General features: G+C 34.6%; 1 protein-coding gene across 1 annotated transcript in view; it reads right to left on the bottom strand.

Annotated features, from left to right (window-relative positions):
* The window catches only part of ABCC8 (ATP binding cassette subfamily C member 8), a 63017-nt gene that overhangs the window by 36657 nt on the left and 785 nt on the right, over positions 1 to 25575 (bottom strand). The window contains exons 2-11 of the mRNA XM_026706562.2: positions 22939 to 23080; positions 20226 to 20347; positions 16434 to 16600; positions 15204 to 15446; positions 13936 to 14121; positions 8795 to 8959; positions 6322 to 6477; positions 5879 to 6013; positions 5529 to 5691; positions 820 to 860 (exon numbers count right to left, since the gene is read on the bottom strand). Of these exons, the coding sequence (XP_026562347.1) occupies positions 820 to 860; positions 5529 to 5691; positions 5879 to 6013; positions 6322 to 6477; positions 8795 to 8959; positions 13936 to 14121; positions 15204 to 15446; positions 16434 to 16600; positions 20226 to 20347; positions 22939 to 23080 (1520 nt within the window). The remainder of the gene's footprint in view (positions 1 to 819; positions 861 to 5528; positions 5692 to 5878; positions 6014 to 6321; positions 6478 to 8794; positions 8960 to 13935; positions 14122 to 15203; positions 15447 to 16433; positions 16601 to 20225; positions 20348 to 22938; positions 23081 to 25575) is intronic.

The following is a 25575-nucleotide window of genomic DNA, read 5'->3' as shown; positions in this document are numbered from 1 at the left end:
TGTGGGAGTTGTTACTTGATGGTGTTTCTTATTATTAGTTGCCCAGAACAATTTGGAATAGGTGCCATACAGATTAAGTAAATAAATAAAAGAAATCAAAGAAACTTCTCTGAATGTAGAGTCAAGTCTATGAATTGTGACTTGAAATGCGCCTGAATTTGCCCCATCAAAGACAATAAATTGTATTTTATTACTGGATTAGTTCAAAAAGAAAGTTCTACCCAAAGGAAGATGACAATGAGAATGAGCTGAAATCTGTCCTATATGTAGCAGACAGAATCAGTTACTGTTAAGAGACTGAAGAAACTTACTGAACGATATGATTTGCCATAGGTTTTGAAACAATACAAAGTAGTTGCTACTCTTTTTTTACCCATCCATCACTCTGCCAGCCAATGAATCGAGAATATAATCCATTCTAGTTCCAAACCAGTACTCTTGCTTCTGGATGATGCTGAGTTTCAGTTCAGCGTCATCTTGAAATCTTGAGGTATAACGGGAAAGGCCAGTGTGGTTTACACTGACCTTTTTAATTTCTATTTCATCTTTTACTGCAGTCCTTAGTATCACCTTTCACGTTGTTCCTGTATTTCTTATCTCTCTGCAAAGCTTTTTTTCTAGTAGCTATTGGGAAGAGCAATTGCTGAAATTTAGTGTCTTTTTTCCTTCCTATAGCATGAACAAACTTTATGGACCCAGATCTCCTCATAATAATTTAAAATCAGCAAAAGAAGAATCAACACATTCATTACTAAAAAGGCATCTTTCTCTATTTTAAAAAAAATAAAGTTGCATTTTAATATAAATGTTTATACTTACTATAAGAACAGCTGCAATTGGTATTGCTGCATTCATGAAAACTGTAGGGAAAATGTTTTTTTCTTACTACATTTACATACATTTGTATCTAAATCTCTTTCATTCTCATGCATTTCATTTACTTTCGAAGAGTAATAACTGCTATAAAAAAGTGCAGCGTAAGAAAAAATATGCCAATAATTACAGACATTTCACCCGATATAAATGATGCTTAGCTTAACAAAGTATGCATTTGCAACTCCAGCAGTGCCTTTTTCTTTTAGATAGTTTGTTTTTTTAGTCAAGTAGAATAGCTACAATACATCGATATTGCATTGTATTACTCAAAGAAAGACACATTGTGATGTCCAAGCAGATTTCTTTATTGATCCTCACCTACAGATAAAATCTTACCAAATTAAAGCAAACTATCACCCTGGTAAAGCATATAGCCTGAAAATTCTTATGGAGAAGCCATTTTTATTCTCTTTATCTCACACAAACCATGTGAATTGAGTTTTCTCTTATTCCTCTGAAATGCATTCCCTCCTTCCTGGAAATCCAGACTATATTCATCACAGTTCTGATAGTGCTTCTGTACCATGAAAGATAGTAATAAAATAATGACTAGCAATTTCCAGGGATTTTCTAGGTAGATTTGATGTATTGTACTGGTTTCTTTTCTATGTCTAGGGAATGGGTCTTCTTTCCAGCTGACCATTAAAATATAAATTATCTATTCTGTTATAGTAATCATCATGGTTTATTACTTAAGTTACCAAAATTTCTTCCTAATTTGAACAAGTCATAACTGTCAAATTGTTCAATTTATTTCAGAAATAGGATACTCTTATATTATTTTCAGCTTCCTGGTTCACACTGCAATTTTATTGCAGCAGCTAAACAGGAAATATTTCAAATATTTCAAAATCTAATAAAATAAGCTACAGATAAGCCTTCTGGGTTTAATTAAACATAAATTTGGAGGGAAGACAAAGAATTTTCATTATAAAATACATGTTTTAGGGCAAAAAAACTGAGATTCATTTCTTGGCATCTATAAGTCAAGTTGATTTCTCCCCTGAGTTCTGGAAGATGGCTACAGTATCACCAATACATAATGACTACATGGATTAATGTGCTATTTCATTTCAGGAAGTTTAATATATATGCTGTAGAGATGGGCGCCAATCTTTGTAATTTTGCAGGGTGTCCATAAACCTGTAAAAAGTACAAGATTCTTCAACAGGGTTCATATGTTGTGCTAAACTATAGTTTGCTTAAAAATGGTTTGTTCAATAAAGTGAATTATCTGGCTTTACATGTGGAAAGTCATAAAGAACTGTTCCTTAATTAATATATAGATCTCTCTTCTCTCTCTCCCTATCTCCCTCTCGCGGGAACTTTTTTCTAACATAAATGCAAATACAAAGATTCTGGTGGTATAGTGGTTACAATGCATATTGCAGGCAAACTCTGCCCACAGCCTGGAGTTCAATCCTGATGAGCCTTCCATCCTTCCAAGGTGGGTAAAATGAAGACCCAGATTGTTGGGGGCTATATGTTGACACTGTAAACTGCAAAGACAGTGTTGCAAAGCATATGGGGAGGTATATAAATCTAAGTGCTATTGCTATTTACATTAAGCCCAGAGCTGGAAGGTTAAATGTCCCACAACCTGCATACCAATGACAATTCATTATCTCTATTAATACATTAAATATACATTGAGAGTTATTTGGATTTATAATTCTAACGTTTAAAATAATTCATTATCATAGGCTATTTTCAAATTTAATTTCTGGCTGGCTTCCTACATCATGTTAAGCCATGAAGTTTGTTTGGTTTCTATACATTTTCTTTTATATCTTATGACTTAGGATTGTGGTCTCAAGATCTCAATTTATGGGTTCCCTTTTCTTCAAATTTCTCCCACTAGCCAAAAGCCAGCTCTTAGGATGGATCTGGTGGCAGGTAAACTGAATGAACTACCACAGGTTAGTGAAAAAGAATCATGATTTGTCTGACTAAGTAGATGTACAGATCCGAGCTATAAAAATCAGGACAATTATTAGATGGCACCAGAAAGACTATTGTGTATTATTTGTTGTCACCTAGAAGTTGTTGAGTCTTTTGCATTCCACATTTGTTTAATCATAGGTAACAAAACAAGAGATGATGGATGGAAGGATGGGTGGGTGAATATCCCTTCCTCATTTCCCATAGTGATCTCTTATGAAGGCCTATTCTAAATACGAAAATGTGTTCATAGTAATTCACAGACATCTGGAGGGAAGCAAGTGGGTGAATTCTGTTCTGAAGTAATGTTCTTCAAGCAGATTAATTTTAAAAGGAAAACATCAAGATTGTTTATTCCCTAGAGAAAAGAAAATGAGTTAAAGTACTTATGATAATAAGCATTGCCAATATGCCATCTGTTTTGTGCATTTGGTTGCTTATTATCATAGGTCAGTGTAGCACCATCTCAAAAGACTTATTTCATGATGAACATTTAGCATGATAAATAAGATCTCATAGGAGCTAAGGAAAACATAAGCAGCTTTCTAGTGCTAAAGGCTAAAGTTAATGTCTTAAGTACAGCCAAATTTGAAAAATTTCCCAGGGCCTTTTTCTTGCCCCTGCTTATTTTTTTCAGCTGCTTAAAAACAGATTTGGGTGACATACTATTTATCCTTTTGGAGATAATTAGTGAAGAACTCCTATTTGTTATCAAATGTTTCACTTATAATCATTTCTAATCATTTCAATCCACTGCATTTATTTACAGATGTCACAGTAGTAATCTTTCTTACTATGAGACACTTAAAATGCTGCACTGGTGTTAATTGCATAGTTACAATTAATATTGTTGTAAAACTGTTTATTACAGTTTAGAGACCAATTCTACGTCCATGAGTTCAATAAAATGGAAATTAATTCTTGATAAATAAGCCTATAAAATCAGTATTATTATTTAATACAGCATTCCAGAAAATTTAACTATTGGCTCTCACAAGCCTGAGCAGGCCATTTTTTATTTTATAATAAATTCCCTTTTTACAATGAAATTATTACTATATTGAAGATTAAGATTACAATAATACTGCAACATTTCTATGTATTTCCTTTTGGGTTTTTTTTTTGTTCAATTCACTATTCATATTTATTTTATTTTATTTGTCAAGTGATTATAAGATAACAGGTATAAGTATAAACATAGTTATGAATACATGAAATGGATATATAAGAAAAATAAAAAGAAACAATAGGACAGGGACGGTAGGCACGTTGGTGCGCTTATACACACCCCTCAAAAAACTGTTGAACAGTAGTAGTCATTAGGTCTGATTTATAGGAAAGTAAATTTCATGGAGAAATGGTCTCCTTTCTATATCTACATTTTTATGTCTGACATATATATTACATTATTTACTGTATCAGGGAGAAAAAAAATCAATTATAGGCAGCTAAATTGCTCCTCAGAGGATCATTTGGAATTGCAAGTCAATTCCTTCTTTATGCATTATTAAATGTTTGGTTCTTAGTTTTCACATTTGTCAAAAATCTAAAATTATTTCAGTCTTGGCTTCATTAACTTAAGTGGAATCAAAAGAGCAAAACTACTGTAAAAGTTTTCTAACTACAAACAATTCTTGTCTGTTTATAATCTTTAAATATGGCGAGAAGCGCAACAATTCGATCCTGAGCTGCACATATTCTCTACTATTGGTATAAAACAGCTGTCTGCAATGAGAATCCCAATTCAGATGTAAAATTGATTAAATATGCTATGGGCCTAAAAGCTAGAGGTATTCCTGTTGGGAAAATAAGGGAAATCCATCATTTCCTGACACAGGACTGGTAATTATAGCCACTTTATTCTTATCTTAGGATAGCCATTAGCCTGTTATGCAGAAGAACATCCACGTATCTACAATTATACGTTTGATTATTCTGTTTTGACTACAGATATGAAGATGTTACACCATATTGGAGTTTGTTTTAGTTGGATTTAGATTGTAAATTGAAGTTTTTAAATCATGATTTTCATATAAACCAGTCAATTTGAAAAGAGTAGAGTAGTTTAGCATGATCTGTGAACCAACTATTTATTGGAGCTACAGCTGACTGCTTTACTTTTACTTCATGCAAGTATATTAACTAATATTGATCTAACTGCTTGAAAAGCATTTAATTAAATCTTCAAGACTATTGAGAGGATTTGCACATTTTGTCCATTTTTAAAAATATTGAAAAATGGATCTTTATCTCAATATTAAGGTGTAGCACAAATACATTTCTAACATCAAAAAGATAAACTCAAGTAAAACTCAAAAGACTGAAATCTTTTTCATAATTTTTTTTGAAGAAATAATGCTTCTGTAATGGGATCTACTCTCTTTTCCTTTTACCTTCAAGAAAATTCACCCAGTCCATTGGACTGAATTTTTGAGGATTCATAGAGAATTCCAGTTGGAATGGAATAAATGATTTAATGATGAACTAGCAGGAGAAATTCATTCTATTGGCTGTTTTGATTTACAATTTGATACACACACAATTGATCTTGCCTTTGAAAACCAATTTTCCAAAGACTATAGTGTATGATTATTTTAATGCCTTGGGAGTTTTCTTGACATGGAACTGTGCAGTAAACTATCTGAAAACTTATTTACATGTATGCAAACATTTAAACTGACTTTAGGGACAAAAAGAAGTGAATTACTTACTTGATATAGAGGTATAAAGAGCAAAAGACTTAAGACTTGTCATTTCCTTTTGCCGAGTTTCTTCCACACTACTATGAAAAATGTGTTCCCAGGCATAGAGCTTAAGTAGCTTTATGCCTCGAAGCATTTCATTTGTTTTCTTCAGTCTCTCATTGGAATATTCCTGGACCATTGGCATAAAAAATAATTTTGGATTATACTGAGATCATAATTTTTATTTAAATACTTCTTCCCCTCTTATTTATTTATAATATTTCTATTCCACTGTGATCAAAAGAGATTCTTGGGGGCGATTACAAATTTATAGTCTGAAATTGTGAAATTGGATAGGTATACTTAGCAGAACTTACCAATGTGCTTCTTTGAGCTTGTGAAAGTTTTGTGGCTACAAAGTATTGGACAGGGGCCAGCACTATGATTACAGCTGCTCCAATTAAGGCACTGATTCCAAGCAGGTAGTAGAGCAGAACAATTCCAACAATAATCTGCAATGATGGAAAGAGAAGGGACGTTGATTTGGGTAATCGATACAATTCTAAAATTGGATGGTAAGGGTACTTAGGAAAAAGGGAGGAGTCTAGACCTATCATCAATTGTTATTTTTGGAAGAGATGTCCTCCAAAAAAGGAAGGTATATTTCACCTCAGGATAACTACAAAATTAGAGAAAAAAGCTAGGAAGATTCAAGTAACTCAGATCTCATGATTCCATGGGAGAGTAACGGGTAAACATTCTACGTTGATCTCTGTTCCCAATGGGCTAATGTTAATTAATAATCCATTCATTTTCTTACCTGTACAGGCATAGCCCAGAGATTAGGACAGAGGAAGAAGAACCACATTAGCTGGTTTGTGTCTATTGCAACCAGGTTACAGATCTGACCTGAAGTCATTTCCCCCATGGACATGTTGGAGGTTGACAGTCTCATGATCTTATTATAAATTTTTGTCTAGAATGAAAATGTTTGGTTTCAATTGAAAGAGAAAAAGCAAAGTTCCATATTAATAATATCTTGTTCTATATTGATAACATTTATAACTGATCATGATGGTAGCAAAACATAAAAGAATATTGAGAATGCTGAAATTACATACTAGCATCCGGACATCTAATACAAATATATATATATTGCAGCATTTTTATATAATTAAGCTTATCTCATGCTACGAGAATATCTATGGAAATTCTAGTCATCCAGGCCATTATTGTCCCAAAGGTACTTTTTTTCAAGAGACAACTGGACTTTCTTTGTTTTTCCTTGAAGACATTTCACTTCTCATACAAGAAGCTTCTTCACTTCTCATACAAGAGGCTTCTTGAAAGAGCATATTGATAACATTTATAACTGGGTCATGCTCGGAGACTTACATAATAGTAGTACTGAATGAGTAACATTCCAACAGATTGTGAAATTTATTGGTTAGAAATTATTTTTTTATATCCTAGATGCAAGGATGTAAAATGTAGATACTAATAGCTTAACAGTAACATTATCATGTAGATTACAGGATATATTTTTTCCATAGTTCTTACTGCATTAATCTGATTTTATAAATAGAAGGAAGCTTTCTGATTACTAGTAAATATTTTAGAAATTCAGACTGAAAAACTTGAGTTGATTTTAGTTTAAAAAGTTGTTAATATGCTATAAATTAATTTTTTGGAATATGTTTTAGAAAAAAAGTTTTCCCCCTCTGTTTTTATTAATTGGTACACATATGGTTATCCACACGTTTATATGGAGTTTGGTACTTTTATTCCTCAGCCAGAGTTATTATAAATATTATTTCTTCATTTATTATAAGGTACTAGATAATTCAGTAAGAGTACCATTTTTTCTCTTCTAATATTTAATTTGCTAGTGGAAACATTGCCCTGTGCTATTAAGCAATCAAAGAAAGCTTGCATGCCAAGTGGCTGATGTTGAATATAAATTGATATGGAATATGGATTATATTCTAAGTATTACTGATAATTTTCAAGATTCATATCTTAACTTGTGAACATTTTACAGCAATGCAGTAATATATAATAATAATGTAATATAATAGCTTATCCAGTTACATTTGAATAATTTCCAATTAGATCATAGAAATCCATAGTAATTTGAAAATAATGAGATCTATCTATTGTCCAAATCTTTTTTAAAAAGATTGGAGTACGTATTCCCAGTAAGATATTTTTGTAAATAAATATTTCAAGTTAAATAGGGCTTGAATTTTGTTAGAAATAGATGGCTAAAAAATCCTATAGGCGTATGAGGAGAAATATGTGAATATCACTCCTAGACCATTGGAAGTATTTTGCCATTATGTTCTATGTAGGACTGAGATAAAGTGATTGGCCCAAGGTCACTCAGCTGGCTTTATGCCTAAAAAGGGACTAGAACTTACAGCCTTGTGATTTCTAGTCTGGTGGCTTAGCCACTACACCAAAATGACTTTCAATTTGATGGTTATTTTTGGCAATTAATTATTGCTTTTTCTGGTGCCACAGGTTCAATTTGCTTCATTTTTTCTTGTTTCTTTTTCATTCTTAATATAGAAACCCAAGCCATGATCTATTTGTGCTGAAATCAGATGAGCTATTAATTTCAGGAGCCATGTAGGACAGCTGCAGCTTATATAATGAAAGGCAAGGACATGAAAGTTTGTCACAGTAAAAAGAGATTGTTGAGTGAAATCCTGGTCCGTCTAGGGGAATGTGCATTTAAAAAAAGCAAATGGTTGGATACAAACATGACTTTCCAAATATTCTAGATGATGGATGTGTAGTCAGTAAAACAAGAAAAAGTATAGAGAGGACGATCTCCCATGTTTCCTTAAGAGCACCTGTAAAGTTGCACATTATTAATGTCATCACAGTAAAATGCATTTTAATAACATTTAATATTTGAGTACCAAATACTTGACATGACATTAAATACTTTGAGTATTCAAGATGAAAATCAAGAAATTTATTAAGGCATCAGCCTTTTCTTTGATATATTGTCACTTTCACTGGCAATTGTCATCTTCACTGACAGTCCCTTTTCTAATTCTGTTCTTTTTATTTTGAAGGTATTTGAGGAAGCTCTTTTACTTATTCTCCTGATACCACATTAATCTTAGCTCAATCTGAGCTTTAGCATTCCTGATGCCACCTATACAAATACATATCACCTCTGCAAAGTTATACTAGCCTTTATTAATAAAATGCTTTTTCCATTAAATTAGCTGTAAAATAGGAACCTGTCACAGCATGAACCTGTAGGATATTTGAAATACCTGTATTGCTCCTCTTAGGTTAATTCCTGTTTCAATGGCCACATAATATGATGCCTGGAGAAAGGTTCTTTGCAATAAAAGTGCAAAAAAAAGGAGAACCGATAACACATAAGCATTAGCCAAGAATTCTTGAGAAGAGATGAAAAAAACACCCATTATTTTAGTCTGTAGAAAAACAAACAAAATAAAAGGCTATTAAAAAACTGTTCGCTTTTAAAGAATTCCTATAAATGCAATATAACACAAATGCAAAATGGAAACTGCAGAATACTGGAATATATTTTAGCAAGCTATAGAACAATTGCTGAAATTACTTATAAGATGTAAATGAAAAAAATGGTAAATATATAATCTAATTTTCATTTACATTACAATGCCAGATCCTCTATAAAATAATTTCATGGTTTAAAATAACATTCATTGTATTTCCCATATTGAAGTCAGCCTTATTTCTGTCAAAAAAACAAAAAAAACCCCATGGATTATTTCTAGTTTCTTTTTTTTTTATTTTAATAAATTTATTTATTCAATGTTATGAAATTAAAAACATATGTTTACATTTTACAGCGTTGTTTAACCAGTAGATACAATTGTACTTTTCTTCTGATAGCGTGTTATACATTGTTATAATAACTCCTTTGTCATTTTAAACTCTATATATGCATACATATAGTTTATTTACATTTATTTACATGTCACTCTTATTTTTCCAAAATGTTGCCAGGTCATAAGATATCACCTTTTCTTTATCCAGTCGTACCAGATATCCCATGTTTTGTAATATTCACTGTCTTGGTTATCTTTTAACAACTTAGTTAGTCTATCCATCTCGGCACATTCATGTACCTTATTGATTATCATATTTTCTGAAGGGGTCATAGCCAATTTCCAATTTTGAGCAAAACTTATTCTAGCTGCCGTTATAATATGAAGAATTAAATATTGGTGCTTCCTATTCATATTTGGTTCTAACATGCCTAATAAAAAAAATTCCAGTTTGAATTTTACTCTCTGTTTTGTTATTTCCTCTATCCATATTCTAATTTTTTGCCAATATTTTCATGCATGGGGGCATGTCCACCACATGTGGAAATATGTTCCCTGATTATAATTACATTTCCAATACTTATTTCTATTTTCTAAAACATAGTACTTCATTTTATTCAGCTATGTAAGCCATCAGAAGAAGAACGAAGTGATAAAATAAGGTCAGCTTTTAAATATATATTCTCAAGCTTTAAAGCATGCATTTTGAATCAGGGCAGACGATGAATGTGATTCTTCCGATGCAGAAACTTATTCAGAAAACAAACAAAGATACATTAAAAAAATCTCCCCTTGATCTATTTATGAAAGTTCTCCTAAGTACATTTTGCAACTAGCACATGCTGGAGATTCAAAACAATTGTGCGTCATCTTTTTAATGGAACATATTATTTTGTATGATATGCTACATGATCATTTTAGTAATATTGGGCATGTTTCTGAAAATGCCATTTTGCTATTTTCAGAATTATGCTGGCAATTAGAACCTATAGTGCTCTGAAGTGCTTCATTTTGCATATAAGATTATCACTTGTCTGTTCTCAATACTAAAAAAATCAAAGTTAAAAGTGAAGAGGTAATAGTAATGATTAAAATTTGGCATCTGAAGTTTGCTTGTCCACAATAATTCAAGTGCCCTTGGGTGCGGTTAAAGAGATTGTATGTATCTGGTGTTATTTTTGTATTAGAATTGTAGGTCAAGAATAACCTTGACTGGAAGCAAAAGCACCAGGATAATTTCATTCAGCTGACTCTTCAGGAATGTATTTGAGAAGCAGAAAGATGAAATGGAAGGAAGTTCTTAAGAAGTAAAGTAAAGTGTTGAACTGGGCTATTTAAAATGGAATCCAAGGCATTTGTGCCTATCTTACCGATATCAGCTCTCCTTTTTGAGTAGATATGTTAATTAGGTACTTTGAATATCTTATACTGTCTTCTTTTCACTCTGTTTTAAAACTTAAAAGAAGAGAAAATCCTCTTCCTCCCTGACTGTTTTGTCTTTACATGAAGAGAGAGATTTTCTGAGGCTCCTGAGGCCCTGTGAGAGCAAAGCCCTCCTGTGTGACTTCTAGAGTATCCCCAGAAAAGAGTCCAAAGAAAAGGAGAGTCCAGAGAGAAGGCCAGGAGCAGTGGTGGGATTCAATTTTTTTTTACTACCGGTTCTGTGGGCATGGCTTGGTGGGCATGGCTTGGTGGGTGTGGCAGGGGAAGGATACTGCAAAATCCCCATTCCCTCCCCATCCTACTAACCTGCTTTCCAGCTCCATTCTCCTGTGCAGGGCAACCAAAGAAGACCCAGCCAATCAGCTGGGACTCAGGAGGCTCAGAATAGATGGGGCCGGGGCCAGTCAGAGGCGGTATTTGCCGGTTCTCCAAACAACTCAAAATTTCCGCTACCGGTTCTCCAGAACTGGTCAGAACCTGCTGAATACCACCTCTGGTCTGGAAAGGTCTCTCTTGTCCAGGGTGTGTGTGTATCACATACAAACTAAATCAAGGTGCACATTTTTAGAATCTTTGACATGCCAAGTTTAAAATGTTCAACAGCACTAGCTTTATTTTGTTATGTTTTAATTTCCTTTGGGCAGACTCTGGAGAAGGTAGGAAGCTCTAGGAAATGCAATTCATTGCGACCACTTCTGTTGGACAGAGGTTTGAATGAACTCAACTCATTAATAGTGCAATTCATTATTTATAATATTTTCAGTTGTTTTCCAATGTTTGCAAGAGTTGCGGGTGCTCCATCACTGGAGAGAAGAGATTATATAGCCATTTGTCCAGAATGGTTTTGGGTCTCCTGCTTGAACAGGGAGTTGGACTAAAAGACCCTCCAAGGTCCTTTCCAGTTCTATTATACTGTTACTTTTACTGTCATAATTTGGGCTTCTCCTTAAACGTACTTTTGTCTTTACCATATAAAAAACTAGTTGCTTAGAATTCCTGGACAACTTCTAAACAAATAGCCCATGGTAGTGCATATGAATTAGGAGGTCATTTTTGTATTCCATGACTTTTTGAGGGGTTAAGAATGGGTTTATAAAGAACTTCTCATTTTTGTAGATTTTATTTATTCTATCAGTCTTTAGCAAATGTTTATTGCTGCAATTTTTCAGTGTATCACTGTTTTATTGCCCTTGTAGTACTGGAATTTAGTTGAAAGAATAAAACATTTACTTCAAAAAAACAAAACAAAAACTAGCTAAATTAGAATTCTCCTACTTAAAACAAATGTGGGCAAGAAGCTGGAGCTGGGATAGAATTCAAAAGCATTGCAAGTTTATTCATTCAACCTATACACACAAATCTGATCTACTAATTATCAATCTGAATTGACACTAGATAAGAGTCAATGAACTTCAAGAAGGGCTAGATTTAGGTTTCTTTCAATAGCATAGGGACACCAGCTTGATGATGTATTTGACGCCACCCTCAGGCTTTGCCCTGTCATCTCCTACACCAGGCTGTTTAAATGTATATCTGAATATATTTTTTACTAGATGATCCGCTCTCTTCACTTTATTCATACATTTAATTTTGGAAGCAAAGTATATGCAAAACAAGATCCATTATTAGTGCAAACTAGAATGAAAATAAATGATTAATGCTGCCTAAATTAATGCTGTGGTCAGGGCGAGGGGTGGGAATTGAGGGTGATTTTTTAAATTTACTTTTTTCCAGATTTTGTTCTATTGCACTTTATTAATTTATTTGATTCTTTTTGTTAGTTTTTATTTTTATTTTATTTCAAATATGGTTTTACATTCTGTAAGCCATCTCCAGTCACCATAGGTGAATAGGCAGCAATATAAATTCAATCAATCAATCAATAAAAATAAATAAATAAATATACTATGAAAGAAAACAGTATTATTAGCATGACATAAATTATAAAACAACATATGGTTGAATAATATAACATTGAAAATGTAAAGCATTATTAAAAAATAACTTCCAAAGTCATGAAAGCTTGATATTATTCTTTATAAGGCCATTCTTTGTGTGTTTTTTTAGAAAGGCTCCTCTATTAAATGGTGAAGTTAGCCACGGTACATCAATGATGCTTATATAAATGATGAAGCATTAAAAGGCTTTGTGTTACCACAAGAACCACTAAATCGTACTATAAATCACAAAGGTGGTTACCTTTTAAATACCTTACATGAACTAAAGCAGTACCTCTCTATAATAAATTATATTATTTCTTTTTTCTTTCTAAACATTTTAATCTATAGTCCAAAATACTATTATTGTTTCCTCTAACTAAACTGAGTTGATGAAGAGAACTTGAAACTATATTGTTTTAAAAGCTACAATTATAGAAATTATTCTATTTCCACTCTATTATACAAATGCCAACCTTTTACTACTGCATATTTGCAATCAAATTGATTACTTGTTTATGGAATCTTAAAGATAACAAACTCATCAATTAGGATTGTTCATTTCTTAACCCAAAAGGTTTTTGTTTGAATTTGTATTTATACAAACTTTTTTGGGAGGTGGGTTAGCTGGGAATATAAAAACAAAGGATGTTTATTTTTAGTATATTTTTATTTGAATATATATGCATATATATTTGCAATACCAGGTCCCTTAATGATTTTCCCAATATGATGGCCCTCAAGACTTCCATGGAAATGTTTTGTCACAACAGAATCTGTTTTTTTTTTCTTAATTGCTGTGGGGAGAGAGCAAAAGAGTGAGAGCAAGAGTCACAATTATTTGGAAGATCTGCAGCTTCTTTGTAACAGGAAATTGATAATCCTGGGAATGGGAAAATATAACTGTTAGTATAAATACTGTATTTTATTTTTTGACAGCCTTTTGGTCATTTCTTGTGGCTTGGTGCCAGTTGGAATGGCGTCAAGGCCAAAACTGAGTGACTCATTCACTCACGCTCATTCACTCACGCACACAAAAAGGAAAAGGACTCAGTTACCCCAAGGCAAGAGTAAATTTGAAACGCCCACAGGTCCTCATATAATTAGGACAGAGGCTATGAGTTCTACAACTTGAAGTTTAGAAAAAGTGACTTTAACAAGATTAGGACCAAGAAAAAGTTAGCAGACATTTAAAAAATGATTCAAAGGAAGTACCTGGGCATGCAAAGAGCTGTTTCCTTTCCTTACATGAACAATCCCAGAGATGCAAAGTGGACCAGCAAATCCAAGCAAATCTGCCAGAATACGGAAAGTGCTGCTTAGAGCCAAAGGCCTTCCAAAACCATAGCAAAGGGCACACCAAATACTTCTGGATCCTTGTGGGTATGGAGTGTCTTTATCCTGTCCGATAATAATAAATATTGTTAAATTCAGGCAGGGGGTGACATTTTAAAAATGTCATGTTCTAGAATACACAACACATAAATAATTGTTTTATAAACCCTCACCTTTACCAGGAGGCATAATTGTTTTCTTTTCTTGGGCATAGAAGAATGGGTTAAAGAGTTAAAGTTACCCTCCCAAACCATGTCTTACTATTAAACTATAGATCTAGCTATGTCTAACAATTAACTCATAATTACTCTATTTTGTATTACTTTATGTTAGAAAAACATTTTTATAACAATAGCAATATCACTTAGTCTTAGCCCTCTCTTTGGGTTTACAATATCAGCATATTGCTCCCAATAATCTGAATCCTCAGTTTACTGACTCCGGAAAGATGGAAGGCTGAGTCAACTTTGAACCCGCCAGGATCAAACTTCTGGCTGTGGGCAGAATCAGCTTGCAATATTGCATTCTAACCACTTTGCCAACGGGCAGCTCTAAAATAGATTTAATTTACAGTAGATTCATTTTTATTTTAAATATTGACATACCTTCTACTCAATTGGCAACAAAGGATTCTATGAACTGCTTTCCAAAAAAATGTCCTTCAAAGGTGTATAAAATGGCTTGTCTGTTTTAAAAAGACCTCCTCTTTATACTATTTGAAATATGTTTGTTTTATAGTCATACTGTCAATTCGTAAAGCATTCCTATGCCTGTTTTAGAGTTGCGTGGGGGGAAGGAAATCTGAAGGAGTAGGGTGACAGTTTAAAACCAGAAGTACATTTCACACTTATCTTGCAAAGATTGTAACTAAGCTACTGGACCTTCTGACAGTGAAAATCCTTAATTGGAGAACATGATTGATGACACCCAGTCCGTGAAGGTGCTCCATTGGAGAATCTGATTTATGATGCACCCAGGGAGGAGGGGGGAAATAGGGTCACAGGTGTCTGTAAATTACGTGTGCCAGAGTTGGCTTCATACAGGCTAATGCCAGACATGTGGCTCCTAATAAATTTTTGGGATTCTTTTGAAGCTTGGCTCGAGACTCATGATTTAATTAGGGCAATCGCTGGAATACTGACACATACCTTTCGCGCTTGAAAAGCCTCATTAAGGCGCATATAATTGGTCAGAGCTCTCATTGCAATAGGCAGTTTGCCTATAGCTTTCAAATCTATGGGTTTCTTATGGGCAGTTTTAATAAAGGTATTCATCCACCAATATGTTCCTTTGGACAGGAGGTTCACAAAAGGTTGCAGGAATCTGACTCCAAGATCCTGAAGATCCTCAGGAGGTTTTACTTCTTTGGTTTTTTTGAAGAAAATATATTTCTAAATTTCATAAAGTCAAAAAGATAATTAATGAGAAGGCAGATACAATTACCACTATTCTGTAATTAGTCCCCTGATGAAGATGACCAAGTAATCATGAATTTTAGAGTTTGCATTTAAGAGGTTCTTTATTTTCCAGTATTTGAGTGGAAAAGTTATTCAATCAGCAAAATGTGTGTTCTCTAAAACCAAAGTGAAATAACATGATTTTTTAAAAATGTTTTGGCTAAACTACTTTTACAATGTATAATATTTTTCAAAAACATAATAACTAGAGTTAATTTACAATAGTTTCATGACTGAGAAAACAGTAAATATTTGTCAGATTAGTGCTATGTTTCTATTAGATGCTATTTAACATAGCAGTCAAAAATTAAGCGCAATTTGGATAGATAAGCATCTTTAAAATCCAATAATTCCAGAGTATTGAATTATAACTTCTATCATAGTAAGATTAATACCTGGAAGAAGAGAGAAATTTAAGCATTTTGCTTCCTTTCTGAATAAATAATACGAATTATAAATAAATTGATGTAAAGCTAGACTTACAAAGTTTACAACTTGATAACTTGCCAGCCCAAAACACATTTTCTTCAGATAGCATAAAAAAGATACAATTTAAATATAACTTGCTGGATATTACATGATATTCTATCTTTCCACTTAATAGGTATATGAGCATCTCAAGAAAATATTCATAGAGCTTTTGAACTATGGAATTGTTTTGGAAGTAACTGATGGTAAACAGCATTAATTCTCACTAATATGAATCATTTATCTAATCTGATTCAAGATGTATTTTTGATGAATGAGGGTCTGGCTGTTGGCACCATCTTATGGAACAAGCTAATTTTATAAATCTTGTTTCACAATGATTTCAGTTGGCTAAAGTTCTAGCCAGCAGAAGGCCAAAGCAGAAATAACTTAGCTCTTTAATTTTCTCTCCTGTTCTTCCCTGAGTTATCATGCACATACAAATTAACTCACCCTCACTCGGATTACGTTAATTTCTACAATTAGCAGCATTCCATAAAGTACAACCAAGAGTGCTGTGAGGCAGAATCGGAGCTGGCGTGGTCCAATATTATTATCACAAAATTTGACAAACTTGATTGTTTTGGTTATAAAAGCCAAAGTCCAATAGAATAGTAAGGCTGTTGAAAATAAAAAAATGGTAATTGAGATGCCGATAAGACAAATTTCTGAAGAAAAATACAATTATATTATTTTTAAAAGGATTTACACTCCAAAGATTGTTATAAATATAAATAGATTAGATTACAATGGTTACTAGAAAACCTGCATTGTTAACCAATGTAACTAACCCTACTACCCCTTTCCCATCTCTTCCAACAGTTATCAGATTTTGGTGGCATCTGTCTTCAAAACTGGTGGAGGTTTCATAGTACAGGGATCGCCACTGGGCTCTATCAGTAGCTGCAGCTCTAGTTCCCTTGCTGGAGTCACAATGACATGGGATTTCTTTCACAGCATATTTGTTGGGCTTGCATGAACATCCTTGAGATCTCTTCCCGGTCTCCGATATACCATAGAGCAGCTGGCAAAACATACTGTATGGTACTTTTATCCATTCTGATTATGTGTCCCACCCACCACTTCTGAACTTTCATTATCAGGGAATAAGTGCTGTTGGACTTTACATGATCCAAGACCTTCATGTTGGAGACATGATCTTGCCAATGAGTGTGAATGTGATATTTCTCCAGTAGTTTGTTGTTAGTATGTGAGTTCAGGACTCACATCCATATAGGAGAGAATGGATAACCCCAGTTCTGTAGACATTGTGTTGAGCATTCTAGTACACGAGTGCCTCATAGTCTAGTTGTCCTTGTGATTCTGAAGTCAATTTCTTTGCACAGGGGCAGGCCCATTCTCTTGGTAGAAGAGACTTTAACCCCGTGACATGAACAGGAGAGGATGGTGACCTCTCCTGCTGTATCAAGATCAAGATGTCTAAATGTCTTCTTGTGTTCTTAGTGTTCCACAACACCTGTCTTCTTGATCATTGATCAGTTTTGTCTCCTCAATCTGCCAGGACAGACTAAGCACACTGGGATAGACAAACTGAAATTTGCTATTCTTCCCTGGTTTGAGATGGTTTACCAGGGTGTGACTGCTGCATGTGTTACAGCCTCTTGGAGATACAGGTGAGAGCTGAGAGCCAAGTGGAGACCAAGGGTGAAGGAACAATCCTAAATAGATGTGGATGTGTTGGATGTGTAGAAATGAAGAGAGGATCAACTCTAGCAAGTACATACATGGATCATCCTGTACTGAAGACATTATAACTTTAACTCTAGAAGAGGTTACATTTCCCCAGATAGAACTGATGTGCAAACTGGATTATTTTCCTGCATTTACAGCTCTCCTCCAAGTGTGGACAGCTGGTAGTTGTGGCCAGAAAAGCCTTTGTACAGATTAATCTACTGTGTCATTTGTGTCCTTTTCTGGAGTGAAAGCAGGGATGGGATTCTACAGGTTCTGACCGATTCTATACAACCCCTTCTTAACTTTCTAAGTAGTTTGGAGAACCTGTAGTTAGAAAAAATCTCATTTTGTTTTTTCCCACCCTTATTACATTCTTGGCAGTATGCCTAGACTTACTGTCTCCGAAGGAGGTTTTTTTTTTTTTTCCTGATACTTTCTTAAAGGGGAAGGATTTTTAAAGCTTTTTACATTGTTGTTGGGAAGAAATACTCCGCTGGAAATACTACCATCCGGCATGCAATGATCAGCACTTTGAAGAAATAATTGAATAATGAAGCAGAACTACAGAAAGAAGCTTTTTAATGACAAGGAATAAAGGTGAGTGACATTCAGCAAGGCTTCTTGGCTAGCTAGAAAGATTGACATTAAAACGTGAGTTTACATACCCTTTCTGAGTTTTGGTCTAAATCTGGTTTTTGGTGAAGTTTAATTCTGTGCTTGGTGATGTTTAATCCTGTGTTTATTGATGGGATAATTTTCCCTATTCAGCTTTGTTTGGAAGGAAAAAGGTTAATCTCTGTTCCTGAAAAGAAACTGGGTTGAGAAATGTGGCTAGTTCCTGTGTCTATTTGTTCTGGTAATTGGTTTAACAAGCAACAGCTATTATTGTGATATAATTATTGTATAATTAAGTATTGTGTTTGAATTTTTTCCTGCCTCATGGTTTGTTTTTCTATATGGAGAGGGGTCTTCCTTCACTGTTTTAGTGGTATCTGGCACTGTCCTTTGGGGGTGTACTTCCAAAAGGCAGGATGAAAGCTTGGCACTGTTTTTTTTTTTTTACTGCCTTTCTGGGGGGCATGTGATCTTTCCTTAAATCTGGATGATTTCCTTAGGATATCTTGTGAGGTGAGTGAGCCCAGCTAGTATCTATTTTTTTAAATATTTATTTATTTATCAAAAGCTTACAATACAACAGAAACAAGAATAAACATAACTTTAAATACAAGAAATAGGAACTAATAACTGAGGACAATAGGAGAGGGATGGCAGGCACGATTGTGCGCTTATGCAAGCTCCTTACAGACCTCTTAGGAATGGGGTGAGGTCAATAGAGGTTAGTTTGAGGGTAAAGGAGTGGGGGTTTGAGCAGGTGACAACAGAATCAAGTAGTGAGTTCTGGACATTGACTTACACAATGCATTTTGGTGTAATCCATTTTACTTTAACTTGTATTCATCTAATGCAGCGGTGTCAAACTTACGGCCCGCAGGCTGGATGCGTCATGCATTGGCCATGTGTACCCCCAATTTAGCAAAGGGGAAAAATGTTGTGATATGTCATGTGATAACATGTAGTCGTGAGTTTGACACCCCTGATCTAATGTATCACATACTAAGAAATGTGCGTTATTAATCATCATTGACCTATGAATTAACAGAAGGGTACTGCCTACCTCTTTTTATTATTTTCATTATAATAATAAACAGGTTATTCATCCAAATGGATTTTACATTGCATATTTGGGCTGCAGTATAATCAAAATCTTCCATTAAATAAATAGCTAGACTTAACGTATTATCATTATGGGGGGGGAAACTTGTTTAATAATGTCTCAGAATATCATTTTGAGAAGATAAAAGAAGCAAAATCAAACAGAGATATAATATTATATTTTTAAAAATCCTACAACAGGGACTTCGAGAGAATCTGACAAACTTCATTATATAATGTTATTAGGAAGCTCCCTGATACATTTCTGGTTAATGAAATCTTCATCTTTATTCCAAGATATAACCATGGTAATAACACATGAAATTTAGATAACTATGTGTTGAAAAAAGTGCTTTATGTAACAGTGAAAATATATATTTTTGCCATACATTAGCTTGTACATTGCCTAAAATTCATTGAAATGACAGCAAAACCCCATAAATAAATAAACAAACAAATAAATAAATGGCATAGGGCACTATTAATGAAAAATGCAGTTGTATAAACTTAATGAATGGTTCATGTTTTAACATCACAACTATATTACAAGAAATGTATGGGAAATATTAGACATGATAGGAAATGCTATCTTGGAGAAGCAGACTCTTCCTTTCAATTTAGAATAGTTTGCTAGTTTTCTGAGAAATGTTCTTGTCCTGTGAGACAAGAACATTTCTCGGAAAACTAGGAAACTATTCTAAATTCTTGCAATATGGCAATATGTATTTTGTCTATAATACAGGCAAAGTCATAAGAGCATATGAAGATCAAAGGCTTATCTAATCAAGCATTATGTTCCCAAGCTTGCTACTCACATTCCTTATGACTGATACATACCTATCAATAATTTTGGAAAATTAGATGTTTCAATGTTGTGATAATAAACAATGGATGTGATGGCTGCCAAAAATGCCATCCCTGGTGGCATATACAGGTGCAAATTACCAGATTTTGAAACCCTAAGTAAAAGGGAACATGTATTATTAAGTAGATTCAAAGAAAAACATTAATACATATACATAAAAGAATGTGTGTACCTCCAACTCTCTCCAGATGGAGCATTTTCATTTTCACACACAAGGAAGCATATCAGAATTATAGTATATAAGATAAATATTATATAGCCCCACTTTTTTGCATTATTCGGAGTAAGGATACAGAAAAAAGGGGAACTGTTCTGAGGTGTATTAAATACATACAGCAACTGACAACATCTGGGTGACCTCATCTGGGTTTAGAAGCTAAACAGAGCGAACGAGTTAATAAGTCAGCACTGATGATGTTACCTAGTTAGGGTAATGAAATGTCTGCAAGAAAACAAGCAAGTTCAGAGAGCACCAAGGATCCCTTATCAGTTAATACTTGAAAGGAAGACTGCCAAGGAACAGCAAGATTTCAAAACTTTGGATAAATATACTAAGTATTTCCATTCTGCTACCAAGAAAATTGCATGGCCATGGGGATTATTAATTCATCACAAAATAAGCTCACTTCAAAGAAGAATATTTAAAAAAAAGAAGAGGTGGGTTAAAAAATTTTTAGTCCAGAGATCTTGAGTTGCCCATTAATGTATTGTTTTTGAATCTCAGATCTCCCACTGAGTGGGGCCCAAATGTAGTTATTTTGTTATATTTCTGAGTTTGAGGGGTTCTTGATGCTCTCTGAGCTTAATTGCTTTCTTGCAGATGTTTCATTACCGAAAACTAGGAAGATCATCAGTGCTTGGTAGATTTCTAAGTTTTGGAAACAAAATAAGCTTAAGAAATTAACTTTCTAATTTTTGAAACCCATTCCAGATTAGCCATTGGCCTTTTTGAATGTGATCTTCCCACATGCTGTATAAAAGTCCTCAGTTTCTAAACTTCCAAGCAGACTATTACAAAGAGAAAATGCTTCGTCTTTCAAAGCTGGTAGATATTTGAACTATTAAAAAATGTAGAGTCCTCCTTTCCAAATTTCATTCCTGAGATGTAGGTGTAGTAAGTAATATTAAATACAATAAGGATTTGGAATTACTAGGCTTCAGTATTAACTGAACTTTTCATTCTGTGAAAAGAATGGAGTTAATATTTATGTAATTTGTAATGTAATGTTTTTTTTCTTTTTTTCTGCAGTTCCTGCTTTCCCAAACTGCTCTTAGTTAGATATTGGGGGAAATTAAGCAACAAGTGGTTCAGATGTAACTCTTCCTAAACCTTTCTGCTGTTTTCAACAATCTTCCCACTGGCTTATGCACCTTTAATTGTATGCTTCACATTTAAACAATAGTTAAAAACAAGCTGTTATATTCAGTTTTAGTGCAGAATTACAAAAAGATAAATTTAGAAAATCAATGAAAAGCAGTTTGTGCAAACCAGACCAAAGTACTTAAATAACACTTCAGGTGGAATCCCTTCAGCATGATGTGATATATGGTGTGAAAACACTACAAATGGAAGATATCATTAGTAAAAATACATCCCCCTGTCCCCAATGTGGATGGAAGGATTCTTTAGGAGACTAACCAATGAATAATAATTACCAGAGGAGAGCCATATTAATCTAAGATAGCCCCAAATCAGAGACTCTGGTAGCACCTTTGCAAATTAACACATTTTATTAAATAAAATAATATAACTATATAACTTCCATATTCCTAGAGCAGAAATGTCAAACTCAATTTCATTGAGGGCCGCATCAGGGTTGTCTTTGACCTTGTGTGGGTGTGGCCAGGGTGGGTGTGGCCATCTTGATGTCACTCAAGTAGGGGGTCCAAGCGCTCTGCCAGTGAAAACGGGCCCCTGGCTCTGTTTTCAGCTGAGACGGCCTCCTGCTGCCCACTGCCAGCAAAAACAGAGCTTGGGGACGGCTATGCATGCCCCCCAAGCTCCATTGTTGCTGGGAGCAGGCTGCAGCAGGCCGAAAACAGAACCTGGAAGGACTGTGTGTGGCCTGCCCGAACTCCGTTTTCACTGGCAGAGGCACCATTGGCTGGTCCTTCGCTGTTTCCAGGGCAGCTCCACGGGCCAGATTTAAGCACACTGCGAGCCGGATCTGGCCCGCAGGCCTTGAATTTGACACCTCTGTTCTAGAGTAACAAGTGTATGTTTCTTCAGCATTACAGTGAAAAAAGTTGGTAACCTTTGCCTTTCTAGAGGTGTGGTCTCATCATATATTTAGAGAGAACAGCACTGTAGGGCGAAGGTCCTAAGTATTCTTATTAGGAAAAAAAAACCCTTGTTACACCCCTTTTTAAATAGCTTGGATTCAGATTTATACTGTACATATTGAGAACAGTGCTTCCCAGCCTCCTATTTGGATATTATGAATCTTTTTATAGGCATGGGAATATCAAACTATAGAAAACATATCCACAACAAAGTGACAAACAAAATAAAATCATCTGGATAACTACAAACAACTGTGCATGTATATATACAACATCAGTTATTTATTTTGGAGGGATACATGTCACAAGCAAATCACCGTGAAATTAAGATTCAATTCCTAACAAGGAGAATAGTCCAATGAATTATATTAGAATAAAAATATACCTATTATGTATTCTTACCCATCTGACACGATCCCTTCAGCTATTTCACAGACCAGCACAAACAAAAGGATAAAAGTCAAAATCCACCGTAAATTATGGCCAGGAAAATGAAGCCAAGTGCTGTGATGGATATGAACTTTGGAACTTTGACTACCCCATCCTAATATAAAAACAAAAACAAATGATCACCATTACCTTACATTTTTGTGCAAATAACAGATGTAGTTTCCTATCATGAGTATCCTACACTGGGAAATTAAAAAATTAACCTTTTCTGTTTTTTTAAAGAAAATAAAAGAGATTTTCAAAAACACAGAAGTGGGAAATATTTGATTAAAGACTAGATTTGGCACTGATACTGCATTTATAGAAAAAAAACCCACCTAAATTGTATTAAGAGTATAGCATGACAGACAGATCAAAGGAATCAAAGATCCCCTGTAGTTGGGCTAAAAATTCAAAGGAATCATAGAAATTCTGAAAGTAGACCATCCTATAGATTCAGGAACCAACCATTTGGTTTTAGTTTCTCTGAAGAGAATAAAAATATATATTTAAGTTCATAACAGTCATGAATCCAGCAACAATGGTGAGTACAGTATTCAGAATGCTGGACTTTGGGAAGTCCATATTCATTCCTTATAGAGTAAGGGGGAGGTGATTATAAATTCTATGAAGGATTTATGGGAAATGACTGAACTATTTTCTACACAAAATTCTTTATTTATATCCTACTGTTATTATTTTCACAAATAACACAAGGTCACAAACAAGCACACTACTCCATCCTCATCACCACAAAAACAACCCATTGAGGTAGATTCTGCTGAGAGAGAGTAACTGGCCCAAAATCACCCAGCTTGCTTTCATGGCTAAGGTGGGACTTGAACTCGTGATCTCCTGCTTTCTAGCCTGGTGCCTTAACCACTACTAAGTTCAGGAAGGCTGGATTCAGCATCACTGGGAATAATGCCTTTCTTTATATGCTACTTTGCTTTTGAAACTTTATAATTGCTTTGTAATTCATCCAGAAAACTCTTGTTGGGCAGATTAAAATAATAAATAAACATACATCATGATTATGAAAAACACTCTCTACCAACAAAAACACTATTATGTGGAGATACTATAAACCAGGGGTGTCAAACTCACGGTGTCATGTCTTTACGTGACGTATTGCAACTTTTTACCCCTTCGCTAAACCAGGTATGGCAAGCACATGATGCATCTGGCCTATGGGCTGCGAGTTTGACACTCCTGCTATAAACGATCAGTGAACCACTAAGGGAGAAAATGCAACATCAACGGAAGTTAGAATCTGGTGCTCTTTGTGATTCACATAAAAAGTCTGAAAAATACATCTTGTCAAAATAATTTGTTAGTGATTATGGATTCATTAGCTTAGGACTCTAATTCAAAGTGTTTTATTAAAAGTTCTAACACTTCAAGGACTTCCCTGGATTATTTTGTTACATACTTGCAGCAGAAATGATTATTGTACTAACTGCGAAAATGTTTAATTTTATTGTATTCATTAAACAAATTTATATAGCTGCCCATTTACCAAAAGGAACACTGGATACTTGTACAAATAGTTTAAAACTAAGAAATGCTAAGGAAAAGCTCTGTCTTCAGATAGAAAACTACTTTACTAATTAAAACCATACAGTCATTCCCCAACAACAACTCGTAATGAATACAGTGAGTTTATTTTCTGTTATTTCCCTCTACTTATATGCTTTGGATTCTCTCCTTTAAAAGTAACTATGCTCGATTTCATTTCACACCGTGAGTCATTCCATTCCATTTATGACAAGTGACAATACTTGTGGTATTTGCAAAGAACCACATTTGATTCCATTGAACCTATTGGAGACCCAGGGAAAGACTGGATAGAACCCACATCCTATCCACGCTGCCTCCACCTGCTGCCAAAGAATTGCTTGGGAAAGAGGAGAAAAGTAAAAGAAGAAAGCAGGTCTGTGGAGATTCTCAGTAATCCAGGTCATAGTTGTTTCAAAAGTAGTTTTTTTTTCTTTCTTTCTCAAAGAGCTGTTTTTCCTGGAGGAAGAACAAAACGTTTGGATGAGAAACAAAACATTTTGTTCTTCTTCCTCAAAGAAAAACAGTCCAGTTGCCTTTTGAGAAAGGAAAAAAAAAACTACTTTTGAGACAGCTGTGACCTGGATTACCGAGAATCTCCACAGACCTGATTTCTTCTTTTACTTTTCTCCTCTTTCCCATGCAATTCTTTTTGCAGCCAATGGCATGGAAAGGATGTGTGAGTTCCATCCAGTTTTTCACTGGGTCTCCAATAGCTTCAGTGGAATCAAATGTTCCTTGCAAATACTGCAAGTATCGTCGGGTATCATTAAAAAAAAACAGCCTAGTTTTGTTTTGTTTTTTTTGAGAAAAAAAACCCCCCACTTTTGAGGCAAGAAAGCAGGTCAGGTTTGTTCAGCCCACGTAAGTAGTTCGCTTATTTCAATTCGCCCGTTCCTTAGAGCAGCCGGTCCTCCTGCTTCCTGAGCACCGCTGGAGATGGGCGACGCCAAGGAAGGTGACCCAGAAGTGCAGCCCCAACAGGGTGGACCGTCCGCGGGACAGCAGGAGGACCGGGAATCTGCTAGGAATTGGGGAATGTGGGCGCTGCAA

The sequence above is a fragment of the Pseudonaja textilis genome, chromosome 1 (genome assembly GCF_049901715.1).
Source record: "Pseudonaja textilis isolate UNSWEBS1 chromosome 1, rPseTex1.2, whole genome shotgun sequence".
Taxonomy (NCBI): domain Eukaryota; kingdom Metazoa; phylum Chordata; class Lepidosauria; order Squamata; family Elapidae; genus Pseudonaja; species Pseudonaja textilis.
This window is presented reverse-complemented; position numbering and strand designations above follow the sequence as displayed.